General features: G+C 60.7%; 9 protein-coding genes and 1 pseudogene across 10 annotated transcripts; 4 read left to right on the top strand and 6 right to left on the bottom strand.

The window, feature by feature from the left end:
- Positions 1–630: 630 nt before the first annotated feature.
- J3D65DRAFT_666635 (uncharacterized protein) lies at positions 631–1,950 on the bottom strand (the record flags this gene model as incomplete). Its single annotated transcript, XM_066802938.1, has 1 exon — positions 631–1,950. One exon carries the CDS (start codon positions 1,948–1,950, stop codon positions 631–633), a length of 1,320 nt encoding a protein of 439 aa, XP_066657238.1.
- A 1,076-nt stretch (positions 1,951–3,026) lies between these two features.
- On the bottom strand, positions 3,027–4,506 carry J3D65DRAFT_676048 (MED6 mediator subfamily complex component-domain-containing protein). Its single transcript, XM_066803594.1, has 2 exons — positions 4,037–4,506; positions 3,027–3,985 (listed from the first exon to the last, which is right to left on the bottom strand). Exons 1-2 carry the CDS (start codon positions 4,469–4,471, stop codon positions 3,299–3,301), a joined length of 1,122 nt encoding a protein of 373 aa, XP_066657237.1. The 5' UTR covers positions 4,472–4,506; the 3' UTR covers positions 3,027–3,298.
- Positions 4,507–4,603: 97 nt separating this feature from the next.
- On the top strand, positions 4,604–6,393 carry J3D65DRAFT_620366 (kinase phosphorylation protein-domain-containing protein). The gene is made up of 3 exons (XM_066799864.1): positions 4,604–4,738; positions 4,843–4,934; positions 5,221–6,393. Exons 1-3 carry the CDS (start codon positions 4,701–4,703, stop codon positions 6,234–6,236), a joined length of 1,146 nt encoding a protein of 381 aa, XP_066657236.1. The 5' UTR covers positions 4,604–4,700; the 3' UTR covers positions 6,237–6,393.
- On the top strand, positions 6,394–9,472 carry J3D65DRAFT_620365 (RWD domain-containing protein). Its single transcript, XM_066799863.1, has one exon. It carries the CDS (start codon positions 6,798–6,800, stop codon positions 9,021–9,023), a length of 2,226 nt encoding a protein of 741 aa, XP_066657235.1. The 5' UTR covers positions 6,394–6,797; the 3' UTR covers positions 9,024–9,472.
- J3D65DRAFT_t48 lies at positions 9,113–9,298 on the bottom strand (annotated as a pseudogene). The gene has a single exon. The product of its transcript is annotated as a tRNA-OTHER (tRNA).
- On the bottom strand, positions 9,443–12,750 carry J3D65DRAFT_303468 (ADC synthase). Its single transcript, XM_066795218.1, has 2 exons — positions 12,551–12,750; positions 9,443–12,499 (listed from the first exon to the last, which is right to left on the bottom strand). Exon 2 carries the CDS (start codon positions 12,315–12,317, stop codon positions 9,738–9,740), a length of 2,580 nt encoding a protein of 859 aa, XP_066657234.1. The 5' UTR covers positions 12,318–12,499; positions 12,551–12,750; the 3' UTR covers positions 9,443–9,737.
- Positions 12,751–13,806: 1,056 nt separating this feature from the next.
- On the top strand, positions 13,807–17,048 carry J3D65DRAFT_666630 (uncharacterized protein; the record flags this gene model as incomplete). Its single annotated transcript, XM_066802937.1, has 5 exons — positions 13,807–14,742; positions 14,791–14,907; positions 15,024–15,731; positions 15,824–16,528; positions 17,022–17,048. The coding sequence occupies 5 exons, from the start codon at positions 13,807–13,809 to the stop codon at positions 17,046–17,048; spliced, it is 2,493 nt and encodes an 830-aa protein (XP_066657233.1).
- Positions 16,908–18,231, bottom strand: J3D65DRAFT_620356 (enoyl-CoA hydratase/isomerase). Its single transcript, XM_066799862.1, has 2 exons — positions 17,822–18,231; positions 16,908–17,756 (listed from the first exon to the last, which is right to left on the bottom strand). Exons 1-2 carry the CDS (start codon positions 18,019–18,021, stop codon positions 17,132–17,134), a joined length of 825 nt encoding a protein of 274 aa, XP_066657232.1. The 5' UTR covers positions 18,022–18,231; the 3' UTR covers positions 16,908–17,131.
- A 107-nt stretch (positions 18,232–18,338) lies between these two features.
- Positions 18,339–19,110, top strand: J3D65DRAFT_620355 (uncharacterized protein). The gene is made up of 2 exons (XM_066799861.1): positions 18,339–18,549; positions 18,600–19,110. The coding sequence occupies exons 1-2, from the start codon at positions 18,520–18,522 to the stop codon at positions 18,948–18,950; spliced, it is 381 nt and encodes a 126-aa protein (XP_066657231.1). The 5' UTR covers positions 18,339–18,519; the 3' UTR covers positions 18,951–19,110.
- Positions 19,016–20,079, bottom strand: J3D65DRAFT_620352 (transcriptional regulator TACO1-like protein). The gene is made up of 2 exons (XM_066799860.1): positions 19,833–20,079; positions 19,016–19,780 (listed from the first exon to the last, which is right to left on the bottom strand). Exons 1-2 carry the CDS (start codon positions 20,041–20,043, stop codon positions 19,098–19,100), a joined length of 894 nt encoding a protein of 297 aa, XP_066657230.1. The 5' UTR covers positions 20,044–20,079; the 3' UTR covers positions 19,016–19,097.
- Between the last annotated feature and the right edge of the window lie 7 nt (positions 20,080–20,086).

The following is a 20,086-nucleotide window of genomic DNA, read 5'->3' as shown; positions in this document are numbered from 1 at the left end:
CTGCCTTTGTCTCTGTGCGCCGCGCTATCTGTCTGCGCGAACTGTTGCCGCCCAGGCGTGTTCGCTCTTGGTTTCACAGTCAATCGAAGTCTGGTCAAGCGCTCTGCGTGTCATCGCCTGCGTTATGTGGGGGATGTCGCCGGTCATCGTAAAGGAAAAACGCGCGTAGTGGATCTTGATTGCGCGCTGGAGCTGGAGTCTAGGCGAATGTCACGGGGCCGTGGCGATTCAGTCGAGCAGCTAGCAGGAGGAAGCGGAAGCGGAGGCGGAGGCGGAGGCGGTGCGGCAGTGGGAGGTTGAAAATGGCCGCACGTCAATCAGATCAAGATGTCCCTTGCACATGGCATGGCACGGCATGAAATTGAATTGATTTTTGGAGAGAGGATGGGTTGTGAGAGTGATTGATGTGAACGAAGGGAATGACCATTTCTTTTGATAATGAAGAAGACAGATGCTTTTGTGATGTGCGTTCGTGCGCTTGTACGCGTACAAATTTTGGGAAGATTTCGATGACAAAGGGGGGTAGGCAGCTCTGAACGCGGACAACCAACCAAGCAGCGAGTGCTGCAACGACAAAACAAAACAAAAACAAAAACAAAACCAACAAACACAAACAAACAAGAAAGATCATCAACAGCCCCCCCTCCCCAAACTCGCACTCCTAACTCTCTGCAGCAGCCCCCTCCGCGGCGCAGGAAGCGGCGCGAAAAACGCATCCCAAACCGCGCGCCGCTCCTGCTCCAGCGCCCACTCCTCCGCATCCAACAAGGGGTCGTCGTGGTAGAAGGCCGACGGCGATGCGTTGATGCCGCTCGTGTCGAGGAACATGTCGTCGAGCGGGAGGGCGGGTGCGGGGTCGTCGTCTGATTCGGTTTCGAGTTCGTCGGTTGATCCTAGTGGTGATGGTGGTGAAATTGGTGAGTTTGGTGAGGAGCTGGGTGAGGACTTTGGCGCGGCGTTGCTAGCAAAATCAAACGTCCTGAAATCGCGGCAGCCGCCGCTGTAGCTGTAATCGGCGTACGTATTAAAAAACGCCGGCGGGCCGTACGGGTCGAACGGCTCGAGCGGATACTTGGTGGCGGCGGCGGGCGTCGTGTCCAGGGCCATGGTGGGCGCGGCCTTCGACGCAGCCCGCTTGCTGAGTTTGCTGAGCTTGCTGAGCTTGCGAGCGGGTGCGCAGGTCGTGGGTGTGCAGGCGGCGTCCGGTCGTGGTTTGCGGTTCGGCGGCGCCCAGCGGCCCGGGACGTAGGTGGCGGGTCTGCTGCGGTGGAAGGCGCGCGCGGGGCGGTGGGTGGCTTCTTGACCGAGGAGGGAGGCGGAGCGCGCGAAGGTGACGGTTTTGTGTTGTTTTTTGGGTTTGTCTTTCTGGCCGACGTTGTCCTGTTTGGCTGGCGGGAGCAGTGGCGGAGGCAGTTCTGGCTCGGAGACAGTCTTGGGAGGCGACGACGACGAGGACGATCTGAAAGCCTCGGCGGCTTTCTCCTTGACGGCGCGCAGGGCTTGCTTGCGGAACGCGGACAGGTCCAGCTGGCGGTCGTTGACGATGGCGAGGGCGACCTGCAGATTGGCGTTGCGAAGCGTCATGGGGGTGATCTCCGCGACCCAGTAGGAGGCCAAGCTTTCGCACTCGTCGTGCATGTATCTCTCCTTGCGGGCCCTGACGGTTTGGGGGTCGTCTACTCCCACGCATCGTTCGGCCTGCAGGCAGCACGGGCGGCGTCTGTTGAGTGCGTCGTAGGCTTTCTTGACGGCGCTCAGGTTCGCGCTGGTCTTGTCGATCCAAGACTGGATGAGCGAGGCGTTCGTGAGTTGGCGCGGTGAGTTCAGCTTTTGGCTGGTTTGCACAATGTACGAGGCGTCGAGGAGGATTTGTCGGACCCGGAGGCTGCTGTGGACGCCGGCCTCGAACTCGGCAAGAGTCCTCTTGATGGAGGCGTTTGCGTCGTCCATGGTTTTTGTTGTGGTTGGTGGAGACGATTTGTGTTTGAATGCTCCGTGACCGGTGTATTCGGCGCGGCCTGAGGTGTGAGATGGCCTTCTCAACCGTACGAGGTAGTGTTTTAGATTGGTGTGTGTGCGTTTGAATGCTTCTCAGCTGTTGTAGCAGTGTGTGTGTTTGATCGTGGGTTTCTGGCTTGAATTCTGGCTTGAATGTTTTTGACGTGCGACAGAGATGTGGGATGAGGGAGAGAAGAAAAGACCCCGATTTCCAGGGGCGGGCAGCGCTTTATGTGCTATGGCTCACATGGCTAGTTGAGAAGCTTTGTCAGGCTCATCCATCGGTAGAAAGTCGAGGGTGGTGGGATGGCGGCCATGTATGGTTATGGTTCAGTGACTCAGGGTCAGGTCATTCGCGACCCCTGTTCTCTTAAGGTTTGGATGCTCCACCCAGACGTCGCGTCGGCAGTCGCTGAGGGATTGTAAGGGTAGAAATGATGAGACCAGGTAGGAATCATGATATCAGGTCGTGCTATGAGAGGTGAGCCATTCAAGCTCCCGCAAGCCATGAGGGAGAGAAAAACTGCGAATATCAGTGGAGCCGCACTCCCACCGCACTGCCTATCCCACCAGCCCCTTTCTATCGACGAACTCTGGGACGCAATCAGCAGCAGCAAGGCAAGGAGGGTGACCAACCATCCACGGTTCTGGGTATCGGGGAAGCGTTGCCGTTTACCACTACCTCGCGCCGACAGGCACCAAGCCAATCAGAATACCCTCACCACCCACATCTGCAAGTCGGATGTTATGTCTGTTTTCCCCCCATCAGCAAGCTTCACCAGTGCATCTGAATTCCACTGGCAAGAACCCTGTGCGGTAGGTCGAACCATGGGACGGCTGGAAGGGATGGAATATGTTGGTCACATGCTGGACGGAGGAAAGGACCCTGTGTTCCCTCGCTGGCTCGCCGTTGAGACCGATAGACCCTGGCCGGTGGTCATGATGGCAGTCGTTGTCCACGCAAGGACTAATCAACTGTCAATTGGTTCATCTCAAGCAATGATCAAACGAGCGACCGAGAGGTGGGTGGATTGAGAGGCAGTTCAACGTCAACGATTTCGCCGACTTCTTGACGAGTGGCCTTTCAGCAGGCGGTGCAACACAGATAAAGAGCGTGGCCAGGACAGATCAAACATGGGAGACAGCGTAATTCAATTCTTTCGTCCAGTCGAATAAGGAGAAGAAAAGCAAATCTAGGGTATCTCTTTTCCCATTGACCCAAGTGTCTATCAACGCCGCAGCGCCAAGAAAAGGGAACGAAAACATGTAGCTCCGGATACTTCGCCACAAAACGCGGCAATCATGCGACCTTCCCCGGCGTCGCCGCATTGGGCGAAACAGGGCTTGTGGGCGCGGTGCCCGCCTTGCTCTTGCTGCGCTTGACGCGCTTCGGCACCTTCGTCACGGCCTCGAGCGGTGGCATGGGCGTCGGCGGCTTCGAGGTGCCACCCTCTTTGACGCCGCCACCGGGAGCGCCTTCGATGCTCTGCACAACAGTCTTTGCGGCGGCGGCGGCTTCAGCGGCTGCCTGAGCCTTGGCCTGGGACGCTTGCACCTGGCGCGCCGTGGCGCTAAAGACGAATGACCCAGGCTCTCCAACGAGCGGGTTGGTGTCGGAGAACTCGGACCCGTATTGCGTGAAGAGGCGGATGGAGTGGGTGAGGGCGGACAGCGAGGTAGCGGCTGCAGCGGCAGAAGCGCCGGTGGCAGGACCGCTCTTTTTTCCCTGGTTGGGCTGCGACTGTGAACCGTTCGGCTGCGAAGAGTCTTGCGTTTGGGATGCCGTCTCCGCGGCCGAGTCGAGCACGCTGCCTTCGACACCCACGGGAGAGCCGGCGCGCGAGCTGCGGCGAGACGCGGAGGCGGAACCCCCCGGGCGCGGGAGCGCGGACGAGGGTGGAAAGTAGGAGTAGCCACGGCCGGAAGCGTAGATGGGTAGCGAGGCTGCCAGGTTGAAGAATTTGGAGAGAGATGTTGAAGCGGCAAGCTTTGCAGTCAGTCAGCGTAGGATTACGAATGAGAAGCAGGTAGTACGCACAACTTTGTTGCCGATAATGTCTTCGAGCGACGCGGCTTGGTAAATGTTTTCACCAATCACGTAGTAGGTGGCCAGCACGGTCAACTCGTCGTCGTGGTTTCCCGGTCTCTTTCGCCGATTTTGCTTGCGCAGGACGTATATGCCGCTGTCGATGGCGTCTGGCTTGCGCTCGGGCTCCGCTACGACCATGAACTCCAAGCCCTGCATGGTGCGCAGGCGGGCCTCGAAAGCGTCACGGTCTGCCAGCCAGGGGGCGCCTTGGTTCTGGATGAGGAGAGCCCAGTTGTTGGAGGTGCGATCCATGTAGTCGGACTCGGCAAAGTAGAGGTGGATTGTGCCACGGTGCAGGCCGCCGAAAAAGTGGTAGAGGTTGGCCAAGGCGGCCGGGCTGCGCCATTGGAGCTCGTCCAGCGGGGTTTGCTGGACAGCAGCCATGGTAGATGGGCGAGAGACGGAGGGCAGAGGCGAGGTGACGTCGGGATAAGCAATCGACTGGCCGGAGGTGTTGAAGAGCCGTGCATAGGGCTGAGTGGCGCTAGGCGCTGGCGTGGCGCCGACGGGAGAGACAAACGCGACCGACGACACCACGACCGGACAGCACAGGACATCCGTCTCTCCGCCGCAGTCGTCCTACCCGTCGATTGTCTTGTTTGTTTGTTTCGAAATGGATCTCGTGCAGACGGTCCGTAAAGAGGGCTCGAGGTTTGGTATGGGTGCCGCTTCGCTCCCCGAGGGTGAATCACCGCTAACCTGGCCCTGTAGGAAACTGTCGTCCATGACCCTTAGCATGCACTAACCCATCCCAGGGGCAACCTCGCCATCGGTGGGAACGTCGACTGGAGCAAGATCGCGTCGGACTCGCAGCGCGAGAATTATCTCGGCCACTCGGTCCACGCCCGTGAGTCCTCGCGTCGCTTCCTTGTTGTGCCTTCCTCTTCCATTCCGCCTCGGACGCGCCTTCCACGGGTGTCTGTCTACATGTTCCCTCCGCTCCCATGACTCCACGCCCGCCTGCGGTGGGCTTCCTTCTCCCTCTCCCTCTCCACCCCACCCATGTGTACCCTCATCTTTGCCTTGACGCGCTGGACTGCAAGGCTGTGCATTTCGTCCTCTCGCAAGGTTCTTTGCCTCGCCCCCAACTTTTCCCTGTTCCTTGTCTGGGCATCCTTCTAACCCTGCCACAGCCGTCGGACGCTGGCAAAAGGGCCGTGACCTCAACTGGTACGCAAAGGCCAACAAGTCTGCCTTTCACATCGACGACGACGAGAGGAAGCAGATTGAGGAAGAAAAACGCCAAATCAAGGAACGCGAAGCTGCCATGATGGACGAGATGCTCGGAGTCAAACGCCCCGCTCCCCCCCAGTCTGGTGCAGGTGCAGCTGCCGGGGCCACCAACGCCAATCTGATCCCCCTTGGCCCTAGGTCTGCTCGAAGCAACTCCGGAAAGGACGAGCACGACCAAGACTCTGGTGCCGGAGGTCGCGGCATTGGCTACGGCAAGAAATCCGGCAACATGGGCGGAGGCGATGTCCTGGAGGGCGAAGGACTCGATTCACGCAGTGGAGACAGACACCGTTCCAGCCGTCATCATCGCTCCCACCACGATGAATCTCGCGACAGCCATCATCGCCACCATCACCGACGCAGCCACCGCTCTCGATCGCGATCCCGCTCTCGCGAGCATCGCAGTCGCCGCCATGATGAAGAGCGTCCCAGGGAGCGTGATTACCATCGCAGCCGTCACTACGAAGACGAGCGCCCTCGCGAACGTGAGCAACACCGCAGCCGCCACTATGACGATGAACGCCCTCGCGAGCGTGATCCGTACCGCAGCCGCAACTACGAAGACGAGCGACCCCGTGAACGTGGCCCGCCTCGCAGCCGCTACCCCGCAGAGCGTCCCCGCGCGCCCGAGTATCCTCGCAGCCGCCAGTACGAAGAAATGCGCCCCCGCGACCGCGACTACCCACGCAGCCGCCAGTACAACGACCGCACGCAGTACAACGACCGCACGCGTTCTCGTTCCCCTCGTCGTCGCTACCCCGATGAAGGACGTCTGAACGACCACGAGCAACGTGCCAACAGCTACCAGGAGGAGCCAGCCCCCATGCCAGAAGCCGCGCCTGCGCCTCGCGATCCGTCCTGGTCGCCTCGTCCACGCGTCGCCTTGCCCGATAGAATCGAGCCGCAGGAATGGTAGATGGGAGCAGCGTTGATGTTCTTTACGGCGTGTTACTTGCTCAATGGGAAAAGGCACAAGATGTAAGATACCACTCAGTAGTCCAGCGAATCCGGGTTGCTCTCCTAGCTTTCAATACAATTCTCGTATTTCAATCCAAGATTCTCATGTTCTGTGACTTTATCACGCCTATGGGGAAGGAGTACTGCTGGGCGGTCGAGTTAGCGGTGGCGGGTGTTCGGCAGAATAATACGAGTGGTGGACCCTCGGACGAGGGGCGATCCCGCGCCACAAGTCCGCCCTCCCCGGTGTCCCAGTCTGTTTGATATGACTCGACCAGTGTAAACCTCAACTGTCCCAACACCTCACCCTTGGCCCCAAGAATATATTATCACTCCGCTTCACTACATACCTGTACCAGACTCATCTTCGCTACGCCAGGACAACATTTGACCATGTCGTCCACCGTCACCAACACCGTCCTTTGACCCCCACTCGCCATCTAATCCATCCCGCCACAACTACACCTACTCCGTCCTATCGACCGCGAACCATCGCTGCAGAGTCATACTCGCTCCGCCCATGGCCGACCAAAACGAGCGCGAGGAGGAGCTTTCCTCCATCACCGCCATCTTCCCCGAACTCGCCATCAACCCAGACGACCCGTTTGCCGCGTCCATCGACCTGCCCGTCGCGCCGCTGTCGCCGCTCGCCATTGCGTTCCCTGCGCTCGACGGCACGCCGCCGCAGAATCTCCCCACGCCGCCTACATCGGACAATGAGGGTGCAACAGACAAGAATGGGCTGCCTGGTCGGACTGCCGCGCGAGAGGTACACCGCCTGTCGTATCTGCCGCCTCTCAGACTGCAGATAGCGCTGCCAGAGGGCTATCCGGCGGAGAAGCCGCCTCACTTCACCATCGAGGCAACGGCAAATTGGGTCCCGGAACACGTGCTGAGGCAGCTGGTCGACCAGGGCGAGGCGCTCTGGGAAGAATACGGGCGCGGGCAGGTCGTCTTCGCATACATCGACTTCCTGCAGCAGGCGGCGGAAAAGAGCTTCGGCCTGGTCGACGACAGCGCCAAGGACGTGCTGGAAATGCCGGCCGCGCTCGAGATCGAGCTGCTGGACTTCGACATGCAGGCCAAGCGGCGCCGGTTCGAGCAGGAGACGTTCGACTGCGGCGTCTGCCTGGAGCCGAAGAAGGGCAGCGCCTGCTACCGCCTGCGGCGCTGCGGGCACGTCTTTTGCGTCGGCTGCCTGCGCGACTTTTACAACAATTGCATCGCCGAGGGCGACGTCGCGAGCGTCCGCTGCATCGACCCGGGCTGTGGCAAGGACGGCGACGCGGCCGCCAGGAAAAAGGACCGCACGCTCAACCCGTCGGAGCTCCTGCAGATTCCCATTGAGAAGAGCGTGGTTCAGCGGTACGCGGAGCTCAAGCGCAAAAAGAAGATTGAGTCGGACAAGGATACCATTTATTGCCCGCGCAGCTGGTGCCAGGGCTTTGCGCGCTCGAGCAAACACCCCAAGATCACTGACTTGACCCAAGTTCCTGATTCAGATAGTGAGTCAGACGGCGAGGACAACGCGCGAAATAAGGACGAGCAGTCAGTCAAGGAACGCGCATCCCGCCTCACCGTGTGCGAAAAGTGCGAGTACGCCTTCTGCCGCGTGTGCCTGGCGGGCTGGCACGGCGAATACGTGCGGTGCTACCCGCGCAACGCCAAAGAGCTGTCGGAAGAAGAGCAAGCCTCGTACAACTGGCTGCGGCAGCACACCAGCCCGTGCCCGACGTGCCAGAGCCCGTGCCAGAAGACGCACGGCTGCAACCACATGGTGTGCTTCCAGTGCCGCACGCACTTCTGCTACCTGTGCAGCCACTGGCTGGAGCCAGAGAATCCCTACCAGCACTTCAACACCGAGGGCGCGCCGTGCTACATGCGGCTGTGGGAGCTGGAGGAGGGCGACGAGGGGCCCGAGGCGAACCCGGATGGTAGGGGCGTCTTTGCGGGCGGCGTCAGGGGGTGGGAGGCTGATGTCCTAGTCGCGGCGGACGAGGACGCCGCTAGAGAGTTGCAGGCTGAAGAGGACGCTCTTGTGGCGGATGGCCGACATCCGTTGCCCGCGAATCACCCCCCACACGCCCAACGCAACCCTCACCCTCCCGCCCCCGCTCCCCTGCCCGAACTGCAGCTCGTCATCGGCCTCGACGCGCTGCGCCTAGCAGAAGAGCAGCAGCGCGAGCTTCCCCGCGGCCCGCCGCGCGCCGGTCCCCCTATACTGCCCTTCGCAAATCCCATCCCTAACTTCAACCCCATCCCCGTCATGCCTCACATCAACCACGCAAACCTGCCTCCTGACCATCATCTCCCTGCTCGCGGTGCACCGGCAGCAGCAGCAGCAGCAGCAGCAGGAGCAAACCAGGTTCGACAACGTAACCGCCACCAAAACCGCAATCCCAACCAACAGCACTTTGGCAACGGGAATCAGAACGGCGCGCGGCGGCGACAACAAAACCAAAACCAACAAAACCAACAAAACCAACAAAATCGCAACGGCGCCCCTCATCGTCGCGCAGCCGAGGGGGGACGCGGGCATGCAGGCGGTGGTGTCGACGACGGCGGGGCGCACGACGTAGGGCAAGGGAGAGGGGTAGCTGGAGAGAGAGGGGTAGGGGTAGGGGTAGCGCAAGGCCACGGCCTCCAGCGCTTCCTGCGCATGGTGGTTGCGGACGAGGAGGACGGGTGGGACAGCGACGAGCTGGAGGGCGAGGAGGGGGCGTGGGTCATTCCTGTGCGCGAGTGAGTGAGTAGCCAGCTAGATAGGTGGATAGCACACACAGTATACTAATCAAGTCAAAAAGATGAAGCAAAAAGGATGAAGCAAAAAGAACACTCCATCGCCGAGAATCGAACTCGGGTCTCCAGTCTGATCCGTAACGGACCACCCTGGTGGCCACCGGCCAGACAATCAGCCACACAGCGGCGGGAGCCTATTTACTGTGAGCGGCGGGAGCCGCGGTGGACCCAGGGGGGCCGTCGTGTTGAGATTGGCGTGCTGGACCACTGCACCACGACGGATTTATGTTGGTGTTGAGGTGGCGGCGTTGGGTTATACACATGCGGTGCTGCGTGAGGGCGGGCTACATGCCTGAGCTCTCTAACCATACAGAGGAATTTCTCCATGTTGCGTTTGACGCGATATGAGTTCTTGAAAACGGTATCGAGCTTGATTGCTCTACCATGTATGAGGTGTGCATTGAAGTCTACCAATACCACATGCCTCCGCCATCTATGTCTAACGTAGCTATCAGCAGCGGCGGCGTGTTCGTTGAAAACACATCCATCCATCCATCCCGCGCGAGCATCGCTGCTCCACCTCCTCCTCTTCTCCTTCTGCTTCCTCTCACCTACAAATCCAGAACGCCATCCACTGTAAATGCCAAAAAGTAGTGTTGAAGACGCCGCTCTGTCTACAAACCCACACCAGCACATCTCCTCAGACCCACTCGATGCCTACCTACTCGTCGTCAACAACGACAACACCCCCATCGAAAACCCGCATGATGCTGTCCAGCTTGACGCGCATCTCGTCGTACTCGGCGTGCGGGTCGCTCTGCGCCGTCACGGCGCCGCCGGCGCCGACGGTCCAGGTTTCGTACGCCTCATCTTCCCCGTTGGCGCTGCTCCTCCTCCCGTCGTCGTCGTCGTCGTCCCAGCGAAACGCCGTACGGATCACGACGGCAAAGTCGCCGCCGCCGCCGACGTCCAGGTAGCCCATGACGCCGGAGTAGACGCCGCGGGGGACGCGCGCTTCGAGGGCGCGCAGCAGCTCGCAGCTGCGCTTCTTGGGGGCGCCGGTCATGGAGCCCGGCGGCAGGGAGGCGGACAGGAGGGCGATGCCGTTGCCATCGCCCTTCACTTCATTCCCCGGCAGCTGCCCCTCAACCACACTGACCAACTGCCACACCGTCTCGTACTCCTCGACGCCCATCAGCTTGCTGACCCACACGTTGCCCGCGCCCGCCACGCCGTGCAGGTCGTGCCGCACCAGGTCGACAATCATGAGGTTCTCGGCGCGCTCCTTGGCCGAGCTGAGCACGCGCTCCGCCTCGGCGCGGTCCGGCGTCTGCGTCTTCGGCACCGTGCCCTTGATGGGCCGGAACTGGCACCGCCCGCTGCGCGTCCAGCTGAGGAAGCGCTCCGGGCTGCTGCTGACGACGGTCGCGCCGGCGAGCCGGATGTAGGCGCTGAAGGGCGCCGGGTTGAGGCGGCGCAGGCGCGTGTACAGGTGCCAGGGCAGGGCGTGCGGGGAGTGTGGGGACCGTGGGAGGCGCACTGATGTTGGCGCTGTGAGGCAGAGCTCGTACGAGTTGCCGGCGCGGATGTGGTCGTGGCAGGTGGCGACTTTGGCGGTGTACGAGGAGCGGGTGGGCGTTGTGGTGTGCGAGCGGCGGAGGAGGTGGGCCAGTGAGGTGCGAGAGGGGGCGGGTTTAGTGGAGGGTGTGGGTGAAGCGATGGTGCTATTCCCGTTCCTGGTTTTGTCGTGGCAGTTGGAATGGTGGAGCTGTGAACGGGAGTCTGCGTCTTTGAGTGCCGCCATCTTGGAGCACTTGTCGGTAAAGCGCGAGTCGATGGGAGCCGTCAACGCAGACCTGAGCCTCCTCGCCGTGTCTTGCACCCACTCGTCACTCCCCTCGATGCTCTGGACGTGAACGGTCTGTTCGACGTGATTAATCACGATACTCCGCAAGACGAACGCGAACAGAATGTCTGGCCGGCGTGCCCCTCCACCTCCGACACTTGCTCCCTTGGAGTGGACGTCGATCGTCTCCAGTCCAGCTTCGTAGCTGATGATGCCGGCAAGTCCGCCCCAAAAGGGAACGCCGAGCGGGCCATTGTGTGTGCGGCAGCGCTCCGAGAGGTCCTTGAGGTAGGACCAGACATCCACGTTGGTCTCGTCGAGCAGGAGCTCGTTTGCACTCCACAGCTGCAGTCGTTTGTCCTCGACGTAGTATTCCAGTCGTAAATTTGATCCGTCTGGATTGAGACAGCAGAGGATGGAGTTGGAGCCCGTCTCGGCTCTGATTGGTTCTTTTTTGGAATTGAAGCCAGACTCGAGGATAATGGTCTCTCCCCGCGGCAATCCAAGGAGCGAGCTGATTTCCTTGACATCGCAGGTAGTGGCCGCGAATCGCTCGTAGTGCACGACGCTTTGCGGTTTGTTCACTAATCGCCGTCGAAGCAGATTTGAGTGGACAGCATCCCACTGCGGGGGATTTTGGCCGTTCGGAGCGGGGCGGAGAGACTGCGTTATGGAAGCACCGCTGCCGACCCAGACGCCCGTGGAGTACGGATTTGCAGTCCTCGCCGGCCTGCCGTCGAGCCACGATCTGGCCTGATTCCACCAGTTTCGGATGATGCGGGCGCCGGCTGGGTTTGTGCAGATGGACTCGGGGTGGTACTGGACTCCCCAAAAGGGATGGACTATGTGCTCGACGCCCATCAACACGGGGCCGTTTGCCGCGCTGTCGAGATCCCAGGCTATGGGCCGGAGCTTTGGGCATTGCTGGCTCGGATTCCACAAGCCAGTTCCAGACTTGGGGTCGGGGGAATGTTGCCCGTCCGAGTGAAGCTTGACCTGGAGTGAATGGTACTGCGTAGCGTGTACGTCGCCGACGTCGGTAAAAATGGAGCTTTGCCGGTGTTGCACCCGAGTGATGATGCCGTGACGTGGCTCCGGCAATTTTTCTACAGCAGCTCCGTATGCGTAGGCCAGACTTTGGAAGCCCAGACAGATGCCAAGGACAGGCAGTTCTTGCTGGGTCAAAGGCAAGCTCCACAAGCGCGAGATGAGACCTACGTCGTCTGGATTAGTGGCGGTTCCGGGGCCTGGGCCTGCAACGACGGCATCGTAGCCAGAAACAAAGCCGGCGAATTTGGAAGCGTCTTGGCCCAGGAAGCGCGGGTCGTCAATGTGGATGGTCGTTACGTCAGCCTGGATGGTCTGACGCAGGAGAGCCACGATGTTGTTGGCAAACGAATCATAGGCATCAAGGAACAGGATCCGCGGGGCATGGCAGGCATCGTCTTTGGCCATGTCGAGACGTGTCGGGGGTCGGTCAGAGTCGGAGGCCGGGGAGGGAGAAATTTCCGGATGGGGCAAGGGATAGAGATGTGGTAATAGTGGCACAGAAGAAGGATAATAGATGAAAATAGACAAAGAAAGCAAGCTCAGAAAATTCTTGAAAGGACCATGGTAGCGGAGAAGAAAGGTAGAAGCTGGAACCAATCAGCAGCGTCTCAAAGCAAGCAGACGGGATTCTCACCCACCACAGGACGTCGAGCAACAATGACCGAGACACGGACAGGACGGGACGGGAGGAAAGTCGGCGGAGAAGCAGGAAGTCGGGGCCGGGGCCGGAGTCCGTCCAAGAGCGAGCGGAAGAAATTTCCTCAGTTACGGAGTCGAGTCGAGTGGATGCGGCCGCTAAACTTTAAGCTTATCGCTCGGCTCCAACGTTTCCGGCGATCCACTAGCCCCTTTGGTGCTGCTCAGGTCGCGCACACCAACTCATCTCGCATTTCCATCTTTCTGCGCTTCACAGCAGTCGGCACTTTTGCACCCGCCATCGACACTGGACAGGCGTTTGGCTTTGTGGCCCAGCGCTTGGCTCGTGCCTCAGCCAGTCGGACCGCCGCAAATCTCCAAATACCTCGTACCTCCGCCGGCCTCGCACTCGCAAACAACAACGTACCTCGCGGCAGAACTTTCGAGCGTCTCGGTTTCACTATCAAACTTCCTCGTACTCGTTTAACATTCAGACCATGCCGACAGCAAAAAGTAATCGCGTCCCCCACCGTAACACCTCTCTGCAAGATCGTCCTGCCTCCGAATCAGTATCCTGACACCGGGTGCCGGCGCCGCGTTTGTCAACGCTGGGTCAGCATTCTCAGCACCAGCTCGGGCATTTTCTCGCTCGGGAGGAACCATGTTGACCGTCACTGGCACAGGCGTCGGAGCTTCAGCCCAGAATCCGGCGCCGCGGTCTGCTTGCCGTCTTGGGTCCCGAGTCTGGCGTTTCATCCAACTATCCACGCGCGAGAGAGCCAACGGCGGAGGTGAGATGTGGTTTCGCTGCTTCGCCTGACTAGCCCTTGGCGCGCACGCTTGCAGTGATTGGGCCGTGTGTCAGGTCTCAGGGCAGGCGGCTCTTGGAGGCGTAAGACCGCCTTTGGATCCCCCGCCGTAGTCATCTGCGCAAGGCTTGGTGGCACACGGCGCACACGCGGCGTTTGCACCCCATGTGGCAAGTGGAGCACGAAGGGTGCTATATAGAGGCCGTCCCCCCAGGTGGTTTTTCGACGAGTTTTGACACCTCGTCTTCAATGCCTGGGGAGCGCTTCTCACCAGCGCCGCGTCGCCCAGTGCGAGCGGCAGGAATTAGCTCCGCCATGAATAAGCACCCGCGGGTCCGTGTCGCAGGATGGGTCGCGGCTAGGAGAATGGGATACGGCACCGCTCGTCGCCTCGTCTCCATGCCCCGCGGTTACATGCCGGCCAGAAATCCCTCGTTATGTCATCAGCCATGCCAGGTCCACAAGCCCAAGCTGGCAGCGACGCCGCTCAGCTTTCGGCTTCGCAGTCCGCCTGGTACCGGTGCAGGCACTGCTCCGACTCGTTCAAACGCGAGGACCACCTCCGCCGCCACGAGCTCAGCCACGGCTTCCCACGCTTCCTGTGTGACCACAATGGCTGTGGCATGCGCTTCCACCGCAAGGACGTCCTCCAGCGGCACAAGCTCGTCCACCAGCCGAATTCCCTGAAGCGCCGCCGAAAGCCCCGCCGTGGTCCTATACCCCACGGCCCTATACAGCAGGCTGGCGGCCACGCGTCGTGGTCCGGAGAGGACAGCGCCGAGGGCTCCACCACGAGCCCAGATGCCTCTCATCCTCCGCTCCACCAGTCCGAGTCCTTGGCTCAGGATATCTTGACAAATCTGCCGGGAGTCCAAGTGTCCAACGGTCATGGCACCGACGCGAGGCTACAGGTAGATCCGCTGTCGGCCCAGTCCTTTGACACCTTCAACCTATCCAACGAGTGGACATATGGCCTCGACGATTGGCCCGACTACACGCTGCCATTCGACGGCTACAACGTGCGGTCATGGCAAGACTACGCCATGCCGACGTTTGAGACGGCCGTGACGGCAGACGTGCTCCCCTTCTTCGCCCTCGCCCACGCGCCCAACGCCGACTTTGCGGCCCACGCCATGCCGCCGCCGATGAACCTGGCTCTCAGCTCGCAAGACATGTTGCGGTGCGTCAGTGCCTTTAGAAGGGGCGTCTTGCCGCGACATCCGTTCCTCCACCACGTCACCTGCGAGGAGGAATGCATGTCGCAGAGCTCGGCGCTGTACTATGCCATGGCCATGTCGGGGGCCATGGAGCTGGACCAGTACCGCTCCAAGGCGGAGAAGCTTCATAAGTTGGCTGTGCAAGAGCTGGACAAGGGGCCCAAGAGTGTGAGAATATTTGACGGCCAAGAGTTGGGTTTGTCTGACGACACGCAGGTCATTAACCAGCTCCGAAACATCCAGGCTCGCACGCTGTTGATTGATTTTGGCATTTGGTATGGAGACGAAAGCATGCGCAGGTGGGCGCGCATGGAGCGCTCTTGTCTGGCTCAGGTACGTCAAGTCAAGGTGTCTACATGCTGAAACGTGTCTGGACCTCTTCAGCGCCCAGCACTTGCAAACTCCTCGAAAGTGCTCCCTACACAACATCATCCTGACCACAAACACAGACCCGCATCGACTTCCTGCAAGCGCACTTCCTCCCGCTCAGCTACGACAACTGGCTCTCCTGGCGGCGGCGGGAAGAAGTGAAGCGCACAGCCTTCGCCTTCTGCCTGTTCAGCATAACGCAAACGCTGTACTACGACGAGGAAATCAACATCGTGGCGGACAAGATCGAGATGACGCTGCCGTGCCCGGACGGCGTGTGGGAGGCGCCGACCGAGGACGACTGGCGCCGCGAGGTGGCCAACCTATCGCTGCACGACAAGGTCGAAATAAACTTCCCGGCCGCCGCCCACGCCATGCTGTCGCGCGACACGGTGCACTTCACCGACTACGAGCTAGCGACGGTCTTTGGGCAGCACATTTTGCTCGCCGTCATTTGCGACACGTTCAACACGGCGCATCGCTTGCGCAACAATTACACGTCCGTCGCCGCGTGGGAGGCGCGCGATATGGGCGCGTTTCGCCTGCGCGAGAGCCTCGACGCCGCGCTGGCTCTGTGGGCTGACCTCTGGTGGGCGCCCGTCGACAGCCTCTGGGATCTGGGCAACCCGACGCTGCCCAGGGGCGAGGCGCAGGTGCTGCACCAGTACGCGCGCATGCGCGTGAATCGCAACCGCAACTTTTCGCAGACGCGGCCGCCGTGGACGTATAAAGCCGTGGAGAGCGCGGTCGAAGCGTTTTCCTCCATGTCGAAAACGGGTTTTACGGAGGTGCGTCTTACTCCTTAACCTGCCCCTGCCCCTGCCCCCTGAATCCGTTTTTCCCCCTTTCCCAATTTCTCTCTGCTAACTAACAGACGCAGGTCGCGACCCACGCCCCCACCATCTTCTCCGTCTCGGCATACCACATGTGCACCGAGCTGGCCCGCTACCTCATGGCCTACACGAGCACCATCGCGTCGCCGGCCTACGCGCCGCTGACGCCGCGCGACACGGAACTCGTCACGCGCGTGCGGCAGGCCGTCCGCCGCCACACGACCAGCGCGCCCTTCACGCGCTTCAGCGCCACGCTGGGCGCCGTGCCGCGGCCGGGCTCGTGTATCGGGCACATGGGGGGAACGCTAGGGAGCGTCGTGGCGGGGCGGAGTGGCAGTGATGGTGGTGCTGGTGGTGCCGTGCAAGCGGTACGCAGCGGTGCCGAAGCGTCGGCGGCGGCGGCGTCGCCGGCGTCTGCCGCACCCGTCGCGACGCCCATCCTGCGCTCCAACTCGGCGGCGTCTGCGTCTGCGTCGTCGTCGACTTCGCCCAGCTCCTCGCATCCCCACGCCCATCCCCATACTTATACGCACACGCCCACGCTCGCCCCGGCCGTGCAACCGCCCCTCGCTCCCCCTCCCCCTCCCCCTCGGCACGCCACAAACACAACGACGCCCTCGCTCGCGTCCGCCATCGCCGCGTCCGCCGCCTCCAGCGCCAGCAGTCTGGCGACGCTGGCGCGGCAGGTGGAGCAGCTGTGGACGATTGGGTTCGGCGGCGATGATTGGAAGAGCATGCGCACGGCGAGCCCGGTGCGGAGTCGGGCGAAGCATGAGGTCGCGGGGAGTAGGGGGGGTGGGGGGAGGATGGGGCAGGGGCAGGGGCAGAGTCAGGGGCAGAGTCAGGGGATGGGTATGGGCGTGGGGGTGGGTTTGGGGCGGCAGGGGCAGGGTGGGGGTGGGGGTGGGAATGGGATCGGGAATGGGAGTGGTGGGAGTGGAGGTGCTGGTGCCGGGCGTCCGTGTCAGCAGCAACAGGGCGCTACGAGTGCGATGGCGGCGGCGGCTGTGGCGGCCGAGTTGGGTTTGGAGGGGCAGTAAAAAAAGGGATGGGAAAGGAGGAGAGACGGGAGGACTGGATGGCTAGGACACTGTTTAAATCTCCAGGGTGCAACGGGCGTTGTAGGTAGGGTATTGGATAAGTAATGTTCATTTAGTTCGTCAATTCGCCCTGTCTGGCAGACGTCGTGGTGGTGTTCATCAACGTACTGCTGGACTAGTCTGAGGAAGACTTATCAGATCCAAGTGGAATGCCATCCGCCTGTCAGCGTAAACTCAACCTCCGGCCAAGTGAATGGGCTCTCAGTTGCGCCCAGTGCCAGCCGCTCAATCTCACCCACCAACGACCCGAAAGATCTAGAGCTTGTGCCTCTTGGCGCCGCTGGCAATCTTCGCAAACTCGCTCTGCGGGATGCCCTTCTTGAACCTCTCCAAGCCGCCAAACACCTCCTCGACGTTCTGCAGATCCAAAATATCCTTCTCGTGCTTCTGCAGCAGCGCCTTGATGCCCGTCAGGCTGTCCTGCACCAGATGCGGGCCCAGCCGCTCATCAACCTCCGCAAGCACGAGGTCGGTAAACTTCTGCGCGTCGCCGCCCGCATCGATGATCTTGTTGACGAAGCCCGTCTGCAGCATCTCGTCGGCGGAGATGCGCTTGCTCATGATGAGGGCCTCCTTGGCCTTGGCGACGCCCATGCGCTGGACGACGGCGCGGCTGGCGCCGCCCTCGGCGACGAGGCCCAGCGACGAGAAGGGCGTCAGGAAGAAGGCGTGGGGCGCGGCGTAGATGAAGTCGGAGAAGGCGATGATGGCGGCCGTCAGCCCCACGACGGGCCCGTTGAGCGCCGTCACCAGGATCTTGGGGTGCGTGTAGAAGGCGCGCGTGACGAACAGGTTGTTGGCGACGAAGCCGCGCAGGTAGTAGCGCTCGGGAGACGCTTCGGCCTCGGGCGGCTCGCGCGAGATGGACACGTCGGCGCCTCTGTGACAGGTGAAATGCGTTAGTGAGGTGGAGGTGGTTGACAGCGGGAGCGTGGAGGCACTAACGCAGAGAAAAAGCGTCCTGTGCCGGCGAGAAGTGTCACAAAGACGTCATCGCGTTTGGCGATTTCATTCAGCAGCTGGGCCAGGCGGAAGTAGAGGTCTTGGTTCATGGCATTGAGCTTCTTTGGCTGGTTGAGGGTGATGAGGGCGACCCTGCCGCGCACCTCGAGGGTGACGGCCTCTTCGGGGTTGATGGTAGCCATGGTGCTGCAGAGGTAGGTAATTGGAAGCTTGGGTTGGTATTCCGTTAGAGGGCGGGCAAAACTGAGGGGTATCTGGAAGGGAGTTGAAGTCTAGATAAGGAGAAGAACACGCATTAAAAGAAGAGTCGTGGCAGCGGAGATCAGAGCGGAGTCGGCGACAACATTGTACGTCGCGTTGACCGTGGGCCGCGGTGATCACGAATCCCTGGGCGGCGACGTCGTGGAGAACCGAGGTTCCGCTCACAGCTGACTTGACGCCAGAATAAGGTTATCTTATCGATGCCCATCGGATCAGCTGCTTCTCCATCTCCGGCGGTCAGTCGCGTCCCTTTCTGCCATTGCGCTGCGCTGCGCTGCACTGCCGAATCATGCCGCTGCTGTTCCATCATCATTCGAGCCCATCGCATTCGCTGTTCGCCAGAACCTCTCCTCTCCCCACCACAGGCCGCCACCCCTTCAATCTTCACACCTAGCCCTCTCCTCCCAACTTGCGTCAAGATGGGCAACCCCAATCTCGAAGTCTTCAAAGTAAATCTTACGGCCGCACTCGGCAACATCGACACTAACCCTCGCTCCAGTTCGGCCTCTACATTCTCTTCCCCATTGGCTACATGTGGTATTTCGGCACCAACCTCGAAGAGCGCTTCAGCGTCCCCGACTTCTGGCCCAAGGAGCACCAAACCCACAAGATTCCCTTCGAAAAGGACGAGATACAATCCGAGCTGGCGCGCATGAAGGCCCGCCGTCTGGCGTTGCGCGAGAACAGGCTGGCTGGCGAGGGGCAAAGCGACGAGGCCAAGAAGGCGCACGAAGACTATGAAAAGGCCGTGGCCGACTTTCAGCGGTTGCGCCAGTCGCAGGCCGCCGAGGCTCAGCAGTCTCAGTCTGGCAGTGGGTGGTTTGGCGGGGCATGGCCCAAGAAAGATTAATAATGGGTGGGCTAGAGTGAAAAAGAAGGCGCAGGACTGCATGATTGGCGTTTGGGGGGCATGGAGCGGGGTTTCTACTTGATATCCGACAGCAGTCTACGGACTTATCTACATCTATACATGTGTACATCTCTACTCTCAGCCATGTTAAAAATCCTCGACCTTTTCGACCAGCTCCTCCCATGCCGCGTCGCTCACGCCACCCTGCTTGCAGTTCCAGTAGACGGCTTGCACGCCCAGCACGGGTGCCACCTCCTTGAGCTGGTCAACGAACTTGGTCAACTCTTCCGCCTCTTCGTCTGTGGAGAGCGCCACCTGAGTGTCCTCATTGGGCACCCAGAGGATATCCATCTGGTCAATCTCCAGACCCACAGCTTGGGCAACCTTTTCTGCCACGGCCTTGGTCTCTGACGGTTCCGCAAAGACTACTGTTGCCCCGTCCTCGCCATCCTCAACGTCCAACGCTCCAGCCTCCAGTGCGGCTTCCAGAATGTGTTCTGAATCTACGCCCTCCTTCGCCTTGTACTCTATCCGACCCTTTCTCGTGAACATGAAGCTGACAGATGATGCGTTGCCTCCCGCTCTTTTGACAACGAGGCGTAGGTCTGCCAGGGTGCGGTTTCTGGACTCGGCTTCGCAGTCAATCATGACGGCGACGGATCCGGGCAGCATTGCTTCGAGGGTGACGGGCTCAAGGGCGGCGCCGGTCGCAGATACACCTTGACCCCGCCGAACAGCTTGTTCGATAATGTTCTTGGGGATGGATGCTTTTTTTGCGACTTGAATGGCGAGGGCGAGGCGCGGGTTCAAGTTTGGGTCAGGGCCGCCCACTGGAGCAACATTAGCGGCAACCAACCGGCACCAGGCAGCCCAATTGCTTACGTTTAACTGCAAGCGATATGGCGTGGGAGGTGGATGAGCGCTGCTTGGTCATTTGCGCGTCCTTTTTGGCCTTGTCGTGCTTGATGGTCGACCACTTGTTGTGCCCTGATTGCAGCCGCGCCGACGTCGCCAAGCCCCTCTGGCATGCCCGGCAGACATGACTGCCAAAGCCAAAGCTCCTCAATAGCAGCCGCGGGGTGGGAATGGACATGGCGGAAAGCTGGTGATTTTCTGTGGAGAGAGCTGGACTGCAG

This window comes from Phyllosticta citribraziliensis, assembly GCF_038025025.1.
Source record: "Phyllosticta citribraziliensis strain CPC 17464 chromosome Unknown J3D65scaffold_4, whole genome shotgun sequence".
Classification (NCBI taxonomy): Eukaryota; Fungi; Ascomycota; class Dothideomycetes; order Botryosphaeriales; family Phyllostictaceae; genus Phyllosticta; species Phyllosticta citribraziliensis.
The sequence above is the reverse complement of the archived record's forward strand: the minus strand, read 5'-3'. Positions and strand labels throughout refer to the sequence as shown.

Coding starts and splice junctions, on each gene's coding strand:
- J3D65DRAFT_676048 (XM_066803594.1), bottom strand. CDS start 4,471: ATGGCTGCTGTCCAGCAAACCCCGCTGGACGAGCTCCAATGGCGCAGC. Junction 3,986..4,036: donor ACATTATCGGCAACAAAGTT/GTGCGTACTACC, acceptor CTGACTGCAAAG/CTTGCCGCTTCAACATCTCT.
- J3D65DRAFT_620366 (XM_066799864.1), top strand. CDS start 4,701: ATGGATCTCGTGCAGACGGTCCGTAAAGAGGGCTCGAG. Junction 4,739..4,842: donor GTCCGTAAAGAGGGCTCGAG/GTTTGGTATGGG, acceptor AACCCATCCCAG/GGGCAACCTCGCCATCGGTG. Junction 4,935..5,220: donor CGGCCACTCGGTCCACGCCC/GTGAGTCCTCGC, acceptor ACCCTGCCACAG/CCGTCGGACGCTGGCAAAAG.
- J3D65DRAFT_620365 (XM_066799863.1), top strand. CDS start 6,798: ATGGCCGACCAAAACGAGCGCGAGGAGGAGCTTTCCTCCATCACCGCC.
- J3D65DRAFT_303468 (XM_066795218.1), bottom strand. CDS start 12,317: ATGGCCAAAGACGATGCCTGCCATGCCCCGCGGATCCTGTTCCTTGAT.
- J3D65DRAFT_620356 (XM_066799862.1), bottom strand. CDS start 18,021: ATGGCTACCATCAACCCCGAAGAGGCCGTCACCCTCGAGGTGCGCGGC. Junction 17,757..17,821: donor ACAGGACGCTTTTTCTCTGC/GTTAGTGCCTCC, acceptor CACCTGTCACAG/AGGCGCCGACGTGTCCATCT.
- J3D65DRAFT_620355 (XM_066799861.1), top strand. CDS start 18,520: ATGGGCAACCCCAATCTCGAAGTCTTCAAA. Junction 18,550..18,599: donor CCAATCTCGAAGTCTTCAAA/GTAAATCTTACG, acceptor CCCTCGCTCCAG/TTCGGCCTCTACATTCTCTT.
- J3D65DRAFT_620352 (XM_066799860.1), bottom strand. CDS start 20,043: ATGTCCATTCCCACCCCGCGGCTGCTATTGAGGAGCTTTGGCTTTGGC. Junction 19,781..19,832: donor CATATCGCTTGCAGTTAAAC/GTAAGCAATTGG, acceptor ATGTTGCTCCAG/TGGGCGGCCCTGACCCAAAC.